This window comes from Dasypus novemcinctus, chromosome 7 (assembly GCF_030445035.2).
Source record: "Dasypus novemcinctus isolate mDasNov1 chromosome 7, mDasNov1.1.hap2, whole genome shotgun sequence".
NCBI lineage: Eukaryota > Metazoa > Chordata > Mammalia > Cingulata > Dasypodidae > Dasypus > Dasypus novemcinctus.
Window position 1 is genome coordinate 49,866,497 of NC_080679.1, and position 18,144 is coordinate 49,884,640.

The window sequence follows — 18,144 nt, forward strand, 5'->3', positions numbered from 1 at the left end:
TAACATTTAGTCTTCCAATCTATGAACATGGAACATCCTTCCATTTATTTTGGACTTCTTTGATTTGTTTTAGCAGTATTTTGTAGGTTTCCATGTATAAGTCCTTTGTATCCTTATGTACATTTATTCCTAGATATTTGATTCTTAGTTGATATTGTAAACAATTTTTTTCTTGATTTCCTTTTCGGATTGTTCATTACTAGTGTGTAGACACACTACTGATTTTTGCATTTTTCTCTTGTATCCCCACAATATGCTGAATTAGCTCTAGTATCTGTGTTATGGATTTTTCAGGGTTTTCTCCATATTTGATCATGTCATCTGTAAATAAAGTTTAGCTTCTTCTACTCAATTTAGGTGACTTTTATTTCTTTTTCTTAACTAATTTCTCTGGTTAGAATGTTCAGTAAAATGTTGAGTAACAGTGGTGACAGTAGGATCCTTGTCTCATTCCTGATCTTAGATGGAAATCTTTCAGTCTTTCACCACTGGATATGATGTTAACTGTGGGTTTTTTATATATGCTGTTAATCATGTTGAAGGAGTTTCCTTCCATTACTAGTTTTCTAAGTGTTTTTATCAAGAACAGATGCTGGACTTTGTCAGATGCCTTTTCTGAGTCAATTAAAATGATCATGTGTTTTCTCTTTGTTCTATCAATGTAGCATGTTAAATAAATTGACTTTCCTATGTTGAATCAGCCTTGCATATGTGGGATAAATCCCACTTAATCATGGTGTAGAATTCTTTTGTTGAGGAATTTTGCATCTATACACATTAGGGACAATAGCCTGTAATTTTCTTTTCTTGTGGTATCTGGTTTTGATATTAGGATGATGTTGACCTCATGGAATGACCCCTGATCAATTTTTTGGAAGAATTTGAGCAGGATTGGTATTAATTCTTCTTGTAATGTTTAGTTAAATTCATTAGTGAAGCCATCTGGGCCTAGAGTTTTCTTTGTTGGGAGGTTTAGTTTTTATTGATCTGTTGAGATTTTCTATTTCTTCTTGAGTCAGTGTAGGTAGTTTATGTTTCAAGGAATTTGTCCATTTCATATAGGCTATCTACTTAGTTGACATAGAGTTGTTCATAGTATTCTCCCATAACCCTTTTTAATTTCTGTGGGACCCCTTATTTTAGTTATTTGTAACTCTTTTTTTCTTTGTTAGTCTAGCTAAAGATTTGTCAATTCTATTCATCTTTTCAAAGAACAAATTTTGGTTTCATTGATTCTGTTTTTCAATTCTCTATTTCATTTACCTCTTCTTTAATTATTTCCTTCCTTTTGCATGCTTTGGATTTTGTTGCTCTTCTTTTTCTAGATCCTCCAATAGTGAGGTTATGTCTCTTGATTTGACTACTTTATTTTTAGTGTAAGCAGTTAGACCTATAAATTTCCTTCTCAGCACTGCCATGGCTGCATTCTATAACTTTTCCAATGCTATGTTTTCATATTATTTTGCCTCGAGATATATCCTAAAGTCCCTTGTGATTTCTTCTTTGACTCATTGGTTGTTTCAGAGTGCATTGCTTAATATTCACATGTATGTGAATTTTCCAGTTCTACCTCATTGATTTCTTGCTTCATTCTTTTGTGGTCAGAAAAGGTACATTGTACGATTTCAATATTTTTAAATTTTTGGATACTTGTTTTGTGACCTAACAATTGGTCAATCTTAGAGAATTATCCATGTGCATTAGAGAAGAATATGTATTATGATTTGGGCGAAGTATTCTGTATATGTCTGTTAAGTCTAATTGGTTCATAGTAACGTTCAAGTCTCCTATTTCCTTATTAATCTCCTGTTTCCTTATCAATCTTCTGTCTAGAAGTTCTGTCCACTTTTGAAAATGGTGCATTGAAGTCTTCTACTATTAATGTAGAACGATCTATTTTTCCCTTCAAATCTGTCAATATTTGCTTTATATATTTGGGGACTCTACTGTTAGGTGCATATATATTTATAATTGTTACGTCATCTTATCAAAATGACCCTTTTATCAGTACATAGCCCTTTTTTGTCCCTCATAACAGTTTTTGATGTAAAGTCTATTTTATCTGATTTAAGTATAGCTACTGCAGCTCTCTTTTGGTTACTATTTGCTTTTTATATATTTGCCTTTTAGAACTTGTAAGAAGTAAAAAGTAGAATTGCACACCAAAAAATACAATTAGTACTAGCATTTATCAATATTCATGTGGTTACCTTTACTGGAGATCTTTGTTATTGCTGTTCTAGTTCACTGTCCAGTACCCTTTCCCTTCCTTTGGCATTGCTTGTAGGGCAGGTCGGGCAGTGATAAATTCCCTTAGTCTTGTTTATCTGGGAATATCTTAATCTCTTCCTCAGTATTGAAAGTTATTCTTGCTGAATTATAAAATTCTTGGTTGACTGTTGTAGCAGTTTAATATTATTGATGAATTATGAAAAGAAATATTGGATTATGTTTATAATCTGATCTGTACCTGGGCAATACTGAGTTATGATTAGGGCATTGAGTTCCCACCCTTTGGTGGGGACTCAAAGATAAAAGGGATGGCAAAGAACAGAGTTGGGGTTTTCTTATGTTGGAGTTTTAATGTTGGAATTTGATGCTGAAGACTTAAACTGGAGCCCTGGGAAGTCAGCACGCGGAGGAAAGAGAAGCCGGCCCCAGGAAAGAAGGAACCTTGAACCCAGAGGAAAGCAAGCCCCAGGAATGTAGGAACCCAGGAAGCCTGAACCCTTGCAGATGTCAGCAGCCACCTTGCTCCAAATAGATTTTGGTGAGGGAAATAACTTATGCTTTATGGCCTGGTATCTGTAAGCTCCTACACCAAATAAATATCCTTTATGAAAACCTACCAATTTCTGGTATTTTGCATCAGCACCCCTTTGGCAGACTAATATAGCTGCTGTTTCCTTTCAGCACTTAAATATTTTGTCCCATTACTTTCTTATCACTTTGGTATCTAATTAGATATTGGCACTTATTTTTATTGGAATTCCCTTGTACAAAGCATGTTGCTTTTCACTTGCAGCTTTCCTTGTCCTTGGGATTCAACAATTTGACTACTATGTGTCCAGTCATGGTTCTTTTTTAGTTTATCCTATTTACAGTTCACTGGGGTTCTTGTATATGCGTATTGCTGTCTTACGTTAAATTTGCAAAGTATTCTGCCATTTCTTTAAATATTCCTCTGCCCCTTTCTGTCTTCTCCTTCTGGGACTCTCATGGTATACTTATTTGTGCTTTTGATGGTATCCCACAAGTCTCTTAGGCTCTGTTCCCTTGTTTAAAAAATCTTTTTTCTTTCTGCTCCTCTGTCTGAATCATTTCAATTGTCTTGTCTTTGTATTCAGTGATTTTTTTTCCTTTTACTATCTCCAAACTGAAGTTGAACTCCTTCAGGAAATTTTCATTTCACTTATTGTAGTCTTCAACTTCAGAATTCCTGGTTGGTTCCTTTTAAAATTTTCTGTCTCTTTTTGATTGTCGTATTGTTCATTCATTGTTTTCCTGATATCCTTTAGTTCTTTTTCTGTTTTCCTTTATCTCCTTGAGTATTAGAGGAATTTTTTTTTTTTGGTCTTTGTTACATTCAAAGTCTGGTCTTCTTAGATGATGGTTCCTGGATTTTCACCTCATTGCCTTGGTTGGGTCTCATTCCTGTTTCTTTGTCTTGAAATCTTTTATTTGCCCACTGTGCATTTTAATATTTTTAATTGTTAACTCCGGGATTTAGTCCTTGAACTGTTTGTTCCTTAATTTTATATCCAGCTAGTGATTTGACAGAGATTTCCTTGAATTCCAGGGGTTAACAAAAAACAACCAACGTACCCTGCCCCCAAAAAAACAAAACAAAAAACACCTTTCATAGTCTCTGCAAATTGATTCTGCTTTGGCTGATGCTCTGCTGAGAGTTTAGCCCTCCCATCAACATGATTAACCTCAGATGAATAATGTGTAGTGCATAGTCCTGTCTTTTCTGTGCCTGCATCTTGTTCTGGGCTTTTGCTTGCTCTTGGCTTTAGGAATGCCCCCATTTATGGGATTTGCGTGCCCCTTCCCCTCCTTGTAAAATAGACCTCTCCCTGTCCTGGGTGCTCTACTGTGTAACTTAAAGCAGGCAATCTTTTGCTCCCTGCTGCTTTGCCTTAATTGTTTGTTTCTACTGCTTTAGCTCTCTGCTATCTGCTACTGCTGCCGGGCAAGTTCTGGGAAGGCAAACCAGCCATGAGTTTCTGGATTCAGTATTTCAGGCTGCTACCTGATAAATTTCAAGCACATGCAGTCATTCAAATATTTGCATAGGCGTTTTTCTGGTCCCTTCAGAAATAGGGCCAGGGAATCACAATGGGCGCACAGGCTGGCTCCGCACTGTGCCAGGGAGTGGGTGCGAAAGGGACCGGTAAGGGTGTCACATGCTTCTCCTACCATTTTTTTTTTCTTGTTATTTTTTATTTCCTACCATTTTTTAAAAAGCTATTTTTTAAAAAAATTATTTTTAATATCAGTGTTTCAAATTACTCACTTAACACAAGATAATAGCAATAAATCTGCTTTAGTCAGCAGTCATACTTTCTCCTTGTTTTTGTTCATTTCTCAGACTTGAAGGATATGGTGTCCACTCTGATTACTTCAGGCCAAAAAGGGGTGTAGAGATTATGGGGCACAGGAATGAACAGTTTTGCTTGCAGTTGAAAATATTCCTTGCTTTCAGAATGGGTTGGTCCATCATCATCATTTTGTTAGTTGTCCAGGGCAGGCCCAAAGAACTGGAAAGTGGGAGTTGACCGCACACCTGCTGGGTTTCAGGGCTCAGCCGGCATAAGAAAAATCTGGAGGTTTCAAGTCTCTGAGAAATAAATTTAACTAGTAAATTATAAATTATAGGTTCAAATGAAAGAAGTAGAACAATCATGATTAGGGGATTTGTGAATGAGTATAAGTATGTTATATTAGGGAAATGGTAATGCTATGTTTTCTTGATTCAGCACTCACCCAATTACTGCAACCCGTTAACTGTTTTCTGGAGTTCTGAGGAAGATGGCTCTTCCAGTTTTGTTAGTTGTTCAAATATTGTTTGGGGTAATGGCACCCTGGAGTGTCTGGTTCTGCCATCTTGGTATGGGCTTAGAACCTATTATCATTTTTTGCTTTTAACTTCTCCCTTATTGCCAACATCACTTTTTGACACATTTCTGTCATTGTCACCATTTCTACCAATGAACAGAGTGAGCTTCTATCTATTGAGACTTAGTCTGTATGTGAGAACTAACTGTAATTTATAAACAATTATTTCTTTTCAAAATATTTTTAAATGATTAAATAATTAGCATGTTGTTATTTCAAGGACATTACTGTGGTAAAATCCATGAAGAGTCCTCCCGCTGGTGTCAAGCTTGTCATGGAAGCTATATGCATCTTGAAAGGCATCAAAGCTGACAAAATTCCTGACCCAACAGGTTCGGGGAAAAAAATAGAGGATTTCTGGGGTCCAGCTAAAAGGCTTCTGGGTGACATTAGATTTCTACAGTCACTTCATGAATATGACAAGGACAATATTCCTTCATCTTATATGAATATCATAAGAAAACATTATATTCCAAATCCAGATTTCATTCCAGAAAAGATTAGAAATGCTTCCACAGCAGCAGAAGGTCTGTGCAAATGGGTCATAGCAATGGATTCCTATGATAAGTAAGTCCTAATTATAAGAAACCTAAATGTTGTATTTTATTTTCACAGTTGGTTATTTAAACAATATAAAACTTTAAAGCTATATAGGTGAGAGATGCCATGGAAAATCATGTTTAATACCTGCCATGTGTTTACACATTTATCTGAGGTGAAATTACGTAGTCAAAATAGTACAATAGAGTGTTTCTTAGACTTTTTGGATCAGGTAAACTTATAATCTTAAAAAATTATTGAAAACCCCACTGAGCTGTGGTTGTTGTTGTTGTTGTTTTTGTTGTTGTTTTTACCATAGTAGATTTTAAAACTAAAAATTTTAAAAACGTTATTAATTCACTTAAAATAGCAATGAAACATTACATGCTAATGTAAATTTATTTTTCAATCCACATTTTCAAAAAAAAATTAGTGAGAAGGGTAGGATTATTTTATGTTTGCATACCTTCCTAATATGTGGCTTTTCATAGAAGAAAGCTGAACACTTATATCTGCTTCTTCATTTAATCTGCATTATGTTTTGATTGACATATATGAAAAAAAATCCAGCCTTAGATATTTACTTGGACAAGGGAGGACCTCATAGAACCTCTTAAGGGAGCATTATCTTGATGATCCCCAGGGTCCTTGGACCATGCTTTGAAGACAACCAGTATAATATATATGTTCTTTGTAAGACAAAGAGCCTTTTTAGGTGATTGTATGAGAACCATTTATATCATGCACAAAACAGAGTAAAAATGATTATTTGTTCAAAACGTAGCCATTACAGATGTCTTTCAAACTTAAACCCGTTTGAATCATTGTATATGAATAGTACAAGTTATATGTGTTTTGGGTCATGATATGTTAATGGTACATTTTAATGTAATGTTTTATCATTTATTTAGAAATGTCATATGACCCCTGCCTGCATTTTCCAGATAGACAAGAATTTGCATCCATCTTTTTTGCCTACATAGTCCCTTTTATTACCAACATACATATTTATAAGATAATTGTTCTTGGTTAAGTGTATATGCTGAGATTTAAAAGAAATAAAATATCTCATCTTCTCTTTGGAATTATGCCCTAAACAATTAGGCTAGTTTCCACTAATGTTCTGCATGAATATCCTATTCTCCTTTTGAAATAGCAAAATTCATAATTCATTCTGGCAACAATTGTATATTTTATTTCATGTAAAAAGAATTATTTGAAAACTCTGTTTATTTGGTATGTATTTTAATAGCCATTTCTTACAGGCTGAGATCAAGTTGAACTGATTCTTAGTTGAAATGTGAAATATAGAAATAGTATAGATTTTGCAGAAAGGTATGTTTTGTGTCATAGAAAGGATATTAGAAAAATAAATTCAGTGGTTGAAAGTGCAATAGAATATCAAATGAATATTTAATTTACCAATTTTACTTCTTATAGAGTGGCAAAAATAGTAGCTCCCAAAAAGATAAAACTGGCTGCAGCTGAGGGGGAACTTAAAATTGCCATGAATGGTCTTAGAAAGAAGCAGGCGGCCCTTCAGGATGTGCAGGATAAGCTGGCCAAGCTTCAAGACACACTGGAATTAAATAAGCAAAAGAAGGCTGACTTGGAAAACCAGGTTTGTAATGATATAGATAAATATAATAAAAAGTTTAAAAAAACATTAATAAAGTTGTTGATCTATGCCTTAGATTGCTGGAAAATTGAGCTTGATTATTTAAATCATTCTTCATACTCTAAATAAGGAAATGGAAAACTAAAGTGTTAAATGACCTAGGTTGTACAAGACATACTGGCAGAGGTGAGATTCGAACTCATTAACCAGAGCCAAAGCTTGTCCACTGTAGGTGTTTTTGAGACTAAAACATTGCTCTAATTTCATAATACTAGCTGTAAAAACTTACAGCTAAAGTCTGATGATGCTCTAGAAAAATGTTTCAAAATATTTTATAACAATGGTCAACATTTATTAAGTGCTTATTATGTGCAAGACACTGTTGTTCTAAGAGCATTATGTACTCTTCGTTTATTCTCCCAATGGCTTCTGAGGGAGGTAATCATTTTGTACCATTTTGAGGAAACTAAATCACAGAAATGTTGTCCATGGTCAACCCAGCTTGTAAGGTCCTGAAATCAGGCAGTCAGAGTCTAATAACTGCCCCCGCTTCCCCATGGAACTGAACTGCCTCTTCTTATAGGATTTGTGCACAAGCATGTATTTGCAGAAACATATGACATGGTGCTAATCTTTAGAAATGTGATCTATTATTATGATTTTCAAAGGTTGCACTTTAGTTTAAATAATATAACCAAGTGTGGGCATATAGTTGCTCACTGTAAAAAATGTTTCCAACTCTGTTGTATGTTTGAAAATTTTCATAATAAAATATTAGAAAATTATGGTAATGTAAATGAACATATACACATATGGGTGCTGTATCAGCTTTTGAAGGAAAAACTTTAGTTAAATTATTTAAAATATTTTTACTTAGCAGTTTCTGCTAGCAACTTTATCATAGTTCAAGACCTGATTTAGTTTATCATAAACACTGTTGAAAGAAATGAATGAGGAAAGAGACTAGGAAGATAAGATATTTAAAGAGGGGAAATTTTAAAAGGTTTAAATTTAGGAAGTATCAGAAATATAGCCAATTATATATATTTCATTTCTTTTCATCTTATCTTTAACTTGACTGGTACAGTGTTTTATGAATCTTTTACTCTAAAAGTATTTGCTTGATATATATATTAATAGCATTAGGAAAATATGTAAGCCAACTGCTTATTCCAAAATAAACTAAATGTGTCTGCATTTATCAATTAATTCCTCTTTTCATGTAAATTATTTCATTTTGAACCTCAAGATAACCTTTATTTAATCTTGTCTTCTAATTTTTCTTCTGATTTTTAAGTCACTTAAAAATTAAATCAACAGTTCAGGTATTCTGCTGGAATATGGTCATTGCACGGACTGAAGTGACTTTTCCCCAAGTTTGCTACCTTTGTAATTACTCTTTGCTTAATTATGTATAATCCAATTTGGCTGACAGACTAGACTCTCGATTATGACTGATGTCCTAATTTAAGGTTAATTGCAAGTGTCTGAGTATGTTGACACACTTTAACAACTTGAAATTTGTGCTTTGTAAATAAACATTTAGCTTTTAAAATTATCATTAAATCAGCCATAATTTAAATGAGAGGAAAATGTTCATAGAGTACTTAAAATGCATCTACATTCTTTAAATGGAGGGAAACATCAATCTTTGTGAAAGACTGTCCTTTATTACTTAATTTTCAGTGGCTCATGCTGTAAGCCAGTTCCTTAAATAAGAATTATTCTTTGCATTACATGAAAGTCTTTTATGGACTTGATAAATCGTGTTCAAGTGCATAAATTATATGGAAAAAAAAAACAATTCTAATATGTCATGGACTTTCCAGTATTAATAGTAAGGTATGTCACATTTTTCTTTTAGATAGTTTTTTAAAAAAATTCCAGGCAGAAGTCTGCAATTAAGAAAACAACAATTTATCTCTGATGGTAAAATCTTGCAGATTTTTAAATTTTCTCTACTTGTTGATGTTGACAAAACCTTACTTTTATTTTTGAGGTTGACTTGTGCAGCAAAAAACTAGAACGAGCTGAGCAGTTGATTGGTGGCCTAGGAGGTGAGAAAACGCGTTGGAGCCTAACAGCGCTGGATCTGGGGCAGTTGTACATCAACTTGACGGGAGATATCCTCATTTCTTCAGGAGTTGTTGCTTATTTGGGAGCCTTTACATCTAACTACAGACAGGCAAGGAATACTACTCTGTCTCTGAGATCTCTTTCTGACCCTTTCATCACAGCCCAACCTTTAAACTTAGAGTGTATTTTTTTATGCATAACAAGCAAAATATTTTTACATGATTTCTAGTTGTGTATTTTAAACATCCTATAAATCATGCTGGTCGCCAAAAGATTCTATATGAAATGCTCTTCTAAAATTTGTTTTAGAAACAAAACCTCTTTAAATTTAATGTGAAATAGTAGGTTCTAATAATAAAATAATAAAATTTCAGGCCTTTTTAAAAAAAATTCACTTCTCTCTCTCTGAGTCTGAAAAGTGAGTCCTTTCCAAATCATGTCAGAGCCTGAAACTTTAGAGGTGAGCCTGCCTAAAACCCAAATAAATGACTTCTTTCCTTAAAAAATACTAATGCCAAGTTCCTTGCTTTGCATTCCCACTCCTTTCACTGATTTTGCCTCTGTCTTCTCCCTGATCCAATTCCTAAACCTATTCCTTCTCTCTACTCCCTTCTACTTTTCATCCCCTTCCTGAATGAGAACCAGAATATGCTTCAACTCTCTTTAGGAAAATTGAGCTCTCATCCGACCCTGGACATGCCCAGTCTAAGCAGAAGGAGAGATTTAGGAAAAGTTTTTAAACTAAAAGAAAAAAAGAGGATAATAAGAATAAAAGAGGAAGGGGAAATTCAAAACATTTAGTAATAGCTTCTGGTGTCAAGCAAGCAGAGAAAGAGTAAACTCACCTTTATGGAGGGTTTTATAGTTTTATGAAGCTTTTGCTTACACAGGGTCTCAATTCAGGATCACATAATCTCAGGACTTTTTCCTTAAGTAGGGTTGGTTCTTAGTAGCCACTGTTTGGGTTTGTTTGATTTTTGTTTTATGTTTCTGTATATTGCTAAACTGGTTTATAACCCTCACATAGCTGGTGCTTTTGTCTCTGGTCTTTCAGATTCTAGGAACTCTTTTCCTTGTATTTGACCTTCATATTCTTGACTTGGTTCATTTGTATCTTTGGAAGACTGTCTACAGTTATGGCATTAACATCTTGTAGTTCAAATAATTAACATTTAACAAAGCACTCTTATTTAATAATTGATTTCTTCTCTTGACAATTTCAGAAATTGAGGCTTATAAAGAGCATGTGGATTGTTCAGAGACATTCAGCTGGTTAATGACAGGGCAGGAATGAGACTTCTGGTCACCTGAATTCTAATTTAGCATTCTTTCTACTCTCCTACACTGATTTGAACAGTGCAGAGTAGCTGTACCCACCCTTACTATTCTCTATTGGTTGAGAAGATCCCCTGAGAGTCTACACTGGCTTCTGTTTAGCATTCCAGTGCCCTGATGAAAGTGGATCCTTGCCTGGCTCTACCCAGCACCACCTCGACCCTCTCTGACAGACTAATCCAAGGGACTGCATCATGCTGTCTCCACCATCATCCTGTTTCTACCAGACTGGGGCTGCCAGTCAAACCACTACACAGATGCTTCAGGGGAGCCTGGAGGTCCAGCACTGAGACCTTGGAATTTACTTCCAGAAGCAAAACCATACTCAAGCTATACGCACAAGATACAACCAAAGCTTATACTCCTTCTGTGAACTTCTATCCACTGTCCTAGCTGTTTCATCCCATCCCATCTCATCTGTGTGAAGATTAGAAGGCAATTTATTCCCTTCCTTGCCTTACTATATTAAACATCAATAAGCACTGTTTATATGTAACCCTAGCCTAGGTTTTTACTTCTCTTAAGGAGCTCTGCTGTCGCTATCTCTTTCTGTGAATTCATTCTCTAAGTCCTACTCCTTAATCTTCTCTTGTTTATCTATTTATCTCAGGACAGGGCAACTGGCAGTTTTATTCTCCTCAAAGATTTCTAATATAGTTATAAGCAGGGGCAATGTCAGTGCTCCACCCAGATCCCCTCCTGGCTTCTGTGTGCTTTCACATACAATAATTAGCACCTGCGACTTTTTTTTTTCTTTTTTTCCCCAAACTTCTCTTGGGCTTTTCAAGCCCACTTTGCCCAGTGCTTGGAGAGGTGGAGGAGCCTAGGAATTTACTTCTCCCTAAGCAGCCGTTAATGAATGACTGACAGAAGCCTAAGCATGAAAATATATCTCCTTTCCTTCTGGTTGGAACAACTCCAAGGAATAATTTATATTCCCAGGTCCCCATGGAATCAGGCTGACGCTAATGCTGCATAATATTTTCTGATCCTTTATTCTTTATGGCTGCCTCCCTTCCCTGACTTGCACCCCCACTTTCTCACCAGTTTTTGCTGGCATCCCTTCCCTAATAAATCACACAAATCAGTCTAAAACAGAGGCCTTAGAACAGCTTGGTCATTAAAGGTCATCAAGGATTCCAAGTCTCTGGATACAAAGAGCTCTCAATAAAGGGCTGTATCTACTCTCCCAGCTTGAATCTGAGTAACTCAATGACTCATGAGCCCCTTTGTATGATTTATAAAACACAGTCAACTCTAATTCTTCCGGGAGCACTGGGCCCACACTACTTCAACTTAATGCCTGTGCCAGTCCCCAAAATGGAAATAGGCCTCCCACAGTGCTGTTAAGGTGTACAAGCCCTGGGTTGGATTAGTTTGAACTTTGTAAGTGACATATTTCCTACCAATAATCCAAGAACAAACAAGTTTGTAGAAACTGTGTTCTAGCAGACAGAACCCAAACTGGAAATGCCATTTGTCCCTCTTCACTTCCTTGCCCTACGACCTGTCTCTGGTATCAACAACCAAAGTACAAAGCAAAACAACAAAGCCAGATGATATTTCATAGGTGCCTGTGGTAACCAGGCTCTTTGGCTCCTGGTGTAGTGCCAGTGAATGTGTTGTTACATGGCAAAGGGACTTTGCAGATGGAATTAAGGTTACTAATCAGCTGACCTTAAAATAGGGAGATTATCTTTGATTATCTAGTTGGGTCTATTCATATGGATCCTTAAAAAAGGAAAAAGAATCAGAAGAGTCAGAGGGAAAATTATAAAACGTGACAGAAAAAAAGGCAGGGAGGATTTGAAGTGTGAGAGGGATTCAATGTGCTCTTGCTGGCTTTGAAGATAGAGGAAGGGGACCAAGGAACTGGATAACCTCTAAAAGGTGGGAATGGCTGGAGAAGCTGACAGCCAGCAAAAAAACGTGTACCTTAGTCCTTAAACTAAAGGAACTACATTTTGCCGACAACCTGAATGAGCAAGGAAACAGACACTTCTCTAATCTCTACAGAAAGGAATGTAGTCCTGCCAACAACTTGATTTTTATCTTCATGAGAACTGGGTGAATTTTTGATGTAAAAAAACCCGAGAGAATAAATTTGAGTTGCTAGATTTGTTGTAATTTATTATGGCAGCAACAGAAAATTCATACAGTGCTTACTGGTGCTAATAGTCATTGTTTCATTTAAAAGCACAATGCTATGATGTAGATTTACTGTTATTCCCATTCCACCAAGGAGAAAGATGGGGATTTTGAGAGGTTAAATAGTCAAATCACATGGCTAGTAAGTGACAGATTTAGGACTCCAACCTATATCTGTCTTATTCCAGGATGGATGTTTTGAAATAGCCTGTTATCCTGCGTGTAAAGTTCTGACTTCACTATTAAGTTATGATTTCACTGTTAAGATTTATCTTAACACTGAATATAATTAATTTAAGCACATAAGCTAACATTTTAAACTCTCATTTTATTTGAAAAATTGGATAAACACAAATCACTTTTGAGGTAGAATTTCAACAATGGTCTTTTGACTCAATGAATAAAGTGTAATGGAAGAGTTACCAAACATTCATTTGGTAACCCCCAACTTCATTTCTTTATTTTCCTCTGTGTTTTAAAGAACCAAATCAAGGAGTGGACAAATTTATGCAAAAGAAAAGATATCCCCTGCTCAGATGATTATTCCTTTAATGGTACTCTGGGAGAAGCTGTGACAATTCGAACTTGGAATATTGCTGGGTTACCTTCTGACTCATTTTCCATTGATAATGGGATCATCATCATGTAAGGAAATGATTTTTCTCACAAATGATCAGTAGATTTATTTATCTTTGAATCGTTTACCAATTGTAGCTAGTAAAATTTTGCAATATTCAAAATAATTTTACTTAACTAATAAGCTAGATTAAATGTGAACTATCTCTTGTTTCCATTATTAATATTGGAATAGTCGAATATTGTAGACTATTGTAAACTAAACCTCGGCTACTTTTGCTTAATTTTAAAAATTTTTAATTTTTTGGTTTTTAAAATCAATTTTATTAAAACATATCCACAAACCATACAGTGCATCTGTAGTGTACAATCAGTGGCTTTTGGTATTATCACAAAATTGTGCCTTCATCATTGCAATTGATTTTAGAACATTTTCATTACTCCAAAAAAGAAAAATACCCTTACCACTTAGCAGTTCTATCTCAAACCATCTATCCTTACCCTGCCATGCATAACCATTAATCTATTCTGCTTTATAAATTTATTTGTATTTACATTTTGTATAAAGGGAGTCCAACAATATGTAGTACTTTGTGTCTGGTTTCTTTAACTTAGAGTAATTCCATTTGTTTTACAATTAATAGAAGAATATTAATATATTACTATTCCCTATAATCCATAGTTTGCTTTAGTTGTATTGTCTAAATATTACCCTATTATTAATATCTTATAACATTAACATACATTTGTTTTATTTTGTGGAACATTTTTATACTTGCACAATTAGCTGCACTTACTGTCCAAAAGAGGGTTCACTATGCAATTGTCTCATGTTTCATCCTTTAGCATTCCTTCTAGTGATATACACAACATGACCTTAAACCTTCCTTTTCAGCCACCATCATACCCATATATTAGCTCTGCTAATTCACTGACTATAATGTGCTATCATTACCTCTATCCATTTCCAAACACAATCAACTTTATTACAAAGCCTGCGCAAAGTAAGCATGAGCTCCCCATTCTCTATCCTCATTCTATCTTCTGGTTGTCTATATTCTAGTTATTAACAACATGAGTTTGCTCATTATATTTAGTTCATAGCAGTGAAATCATACATTTGTCTTTTTGTATCTGGCTTGCTTTACTCAATATAATGTCCTCAAGTTTCATCCACATTGTCATATGCTTTACAACTTCATTTCTTCTTACAGCTGAATAATATTTCATTGTTTGTATATACCACAATTTGTTTATACAGTTTTTGGTTGAAGGATACCTGGGTTCTTTCCATCTTTTGGAATTTGTGAATAATGCCACTATGAACATCAGTGTGCAAATGTCTGTTCATGTCCCTGCTTTCAGTTCTTCTGAGTAAATATTTAGTAGTGGGATTGACAGATCATGTAGAAAATTTATATTTAACTTTCTTAGGAACTGCCAAACAGATTTCCAAGCATCTGTATATTCTACATTCCCACCAAAATGAATAAGCTTTCATATATATATTTCTCCACATACACTCCAACATGACATTCTAATAGGTGTGAAATGATATCTCATTGTAGTTTTGAATTGCATTTCCCTAATAGCTAGTGAAGTTGAACATCTTTTCAAATATTTTTTACCATTTGTATTTCCTCTTTGGAAAAGGATCTGTTCAAGTCTTTTGCCCATATATTAATTGGGTTGTTTGCCTTTTATTTTGTTGAGTTGTAGGATCTCTTTATTTATCATGGATATTAAATCCTTTTCAGATATATGATTTCCAAATATAGTCTACCATTGTGTAAGCTGTGTTTTCACCTTCTTGACAAAGTCTTTTGAAGCCCAAAAGTGTTTAATTTTACAAAGTAAAGTATGATCATGCGGTGTGGCAGTGCTCCAGGATGTATTCACCAAATGCAATGGATGTGCTTTACTGATGAAAAGGGATGTTGATGTGGGAGGAGCGGAGTCGGGGAGGGGGAGTGGGGGGGGTAGTGAGGTGGAGAGTGGGATATATAGGAACCTCTTAGGTTTTTTAATGTAATGTTTTGTGTGATCTATTTAACTTTTTAAAAAAGACAATAAAAGAATACTCTAATTTTTAAAAATACCCCCCCCAAAAGATAATGAGGATCCACAATAGTATGAATTGGTACAACCATTTTGTAGTCACCCAGTGATGCCTAATAAAGTTACATTCACCTTAATAAAAAAAAAGTGTTTAATTTTAAAGAGGTCTATTTACCTGTTTTTTCTTTTCTTGTTCATGCTTTGGATATAAGGTCTAAAAACCCAACTCCAACCAGCAGATTTAAAATACTTGCAACATTATCTTCTAGAATAGGATAGTTTTATGGTTCTGGCTTTTATGTTTAGATATTTGCTCCATTTTGAGTTTGTTTTTGTATAAGGAGTGAGATAGGGGGCCTCTTTCATTCTTTTGATTGTGGATATCCAGTTCTCCCAGCACCATTTGTTGAAGAGACTGATCTGTCCCAGTTGAGTGGACTTGGTAGCCTTGTCAAAAATCAGTTGACAGGAGTGGATGTGGCTCAGGATGTTGAGTGCCTGCTTCCCACATGGGAGGTACTGGGTTCAGTTCCTGGTGCCTCCTAGAGACAGAAACAAACAACAAGCAAACAAAAGCAAGGGAACCAACTCAGAGGAGCTGATGGGGCTCAGTGGTTGGGCATGAGCTTCCCACATGAGAAGCCCCAGTTTCATGCCCCAGCCCCAGTACCTAAAAGAAGAGGAAGATCGGTTGACAGTAGAGGTGAGGGTCTATTTTTGAACTCTCAATTCAGTTCCACTGATTAATATCTTTCTTTGTGCAGATAGCATGCTGTTTTGACCACTCTAGCTTTGTAATATGCTTTGAGGGTTCAAAAAGTGACTCCTCAAACTTCATTTATTTTTTGCAGGTTTTTGGCTATTAGAGACCCCTTTCCCTTCCAAATAAATTTAGTAATTGATTTCCATTTCTGTAAAGACACTGTTAGAATTTTGATTGGTATTGCAGTGACTCTTTAAATCAGTTTGGGTAGAATTGACAACAATATTTAGTCTTCCAATACATGAACACAGAATTTTTTTTAGCAATGCTTTTTTTTAAAGATTTATTTAATTTATTTATTTCTCCCCACCCACTCATTGTTTTGTACTTGCTGTGTCTGTCTTCCTTCTTTCCCTAGGAGGAACCAGGAACTGAACCTGGGACCTCCAAAGCAGGAGGGAGGTGTTCAATTGTTTGAGCCACCTCTACTCTCCACTTCGCTGCATCCCTCACTAAGTCCTTTTGTCTCTTGTTACGTCAACTTGCTGCACTCGCTCATTGTGCCAGCTCACTGTTTTCTTTAGGAGGCATCAGAAACCAAACCAGGGCCCCCACATGTGGTAGATGGGAGCCCAATTGATTGAGCTGCATCCACTTCCCAGCAATGTTTTATAGTTTTCTGAGTACAGGTCATTTATATCCCTGGTTAAATTAATTCCTAGATATTTGGTTCTTTTAGTTGCTATTGTAAGTGGAATTATTTTCTTGATTTCCTCCTCAGATTGTTCATTACTAGTATATAGAACTACTACTGATTTTTGCATGTTGATCTTGTATCCTGCTTGTTTGTTGAACTCTTTCATTAGCTCTAGTAGCTTTGTCATTGATATTCCAGAATTTTCTAAATATAGGATTGTGTCATCTGTGGATACTAAGAGTTTTACTTCTTTTCCAATTTGGAAAATTGGTTTTCTCGCCTAATTGCTTGAGCTAGAACTTCTAGTACAATGTTGAATAATAGTGGTGACAGTGGGCATTCTTGTCTTGTTCCCAATCTTATAGGGAAACTTTCACCTTTACCCACTGAGTAGGATGTTGGCTGTGGGTTTTTCTTATCATGTTGAGGAATTTCTCTTCTATTCCTACCTTTTTAAATGTTTTTTATCAAGAAAGGATGCTGGACTTTGTCAAATGACTTTTATCAATTGAGATGATCATGTAGTATTTCTCCTTCAATTTGATAATGTCATGTATTACATTAATTGATTTTCTTGTGTTGAACCACCCTTACACACTAGTAATAAAATGTACTTGATTGTGGTGTATAATTCTTTTAATATTCTTTTGGAGATTAAGAATTTTGTTGAAAAATTTTGCATGTATATTCTTTAGATAGATTGATCTGTAATTTTCTTTTCTTGTAATATCTACCTGGCTTCGGTATAAGGTGATGTTGGCTTCATAGAATGAATGAGGTACTGTTGCCTCCTCTTCAATTTTTTGGAAGTGTTTGAGCAAGATTGATATTCTTCTTGAAATAATTGAAAGAATTCACCTGTAAAACCATCTAGTCCTAGGATTTTCTTTGTTGAGAAGTTTTTGATGACTGATTCATTCTCTTTACTTGTGTTGGTTTGGTGAGGTCTCGTATTTCTTCTAGAGTCAGTATAGGTTGTTTGTGTGTTTCTAGGAATTTGTCCATTTCATCTAGGGTGTCTAATTTGTTGGCCTATAGTTTTTTGTAATAACCTCTTATGATCTTTTTTATTTCTGTGGGGTCACTAGTAATATCTTCCCTTTCACACCTGATTTTTATTTATTTACATCATCTCTTTTTTTCTTTGTTCATCTAGCTAAGGGTTTGTTGATTTTATTGATCTCTCAAAGAACCTGCTTTGGTTTTGTTGAGTCTCTCTATTTTGTTTTGTTTTACTTTTTTACTCAATTTCATTTATTTCTGTTCTAATCT

General features: G+C 35.1%; 1 protein-coding gene across 1 annotated transcript in view; it reads left to right on the plus strand.

Annotated features, from left to right (window-relative positions):
* Positions 1 to 18,144, plus strand: part of DNAH7 (dynein axonemal heavy chain 7) — a 334,263-nt gene that overhangs the window by 207,153 nt on the left and 108,966 nt on the right. Inside the window, exons 44-47 of the mRNA XM_058300437.1 lie at positions 5,342 to 5,688; positions 7,102 to 7,282; positions 9,279 to 9,464; positions 13,320 to 13,483. Coding sequence (XP_058156420.1) covers positions 5,342 to 5,688; positions 7,102 to 7,282; positions 9,279 to 9,464; positions 13,320 to 13,483 — 878 coding nt within the window. The remainder of the gene's footprint in view (positions 1 to 5,341; positions 5,689 to 7,101; positions 7,283 to 9,278; positions 9,465 to 13,319; positions 13,484 to 18,144) is intronic.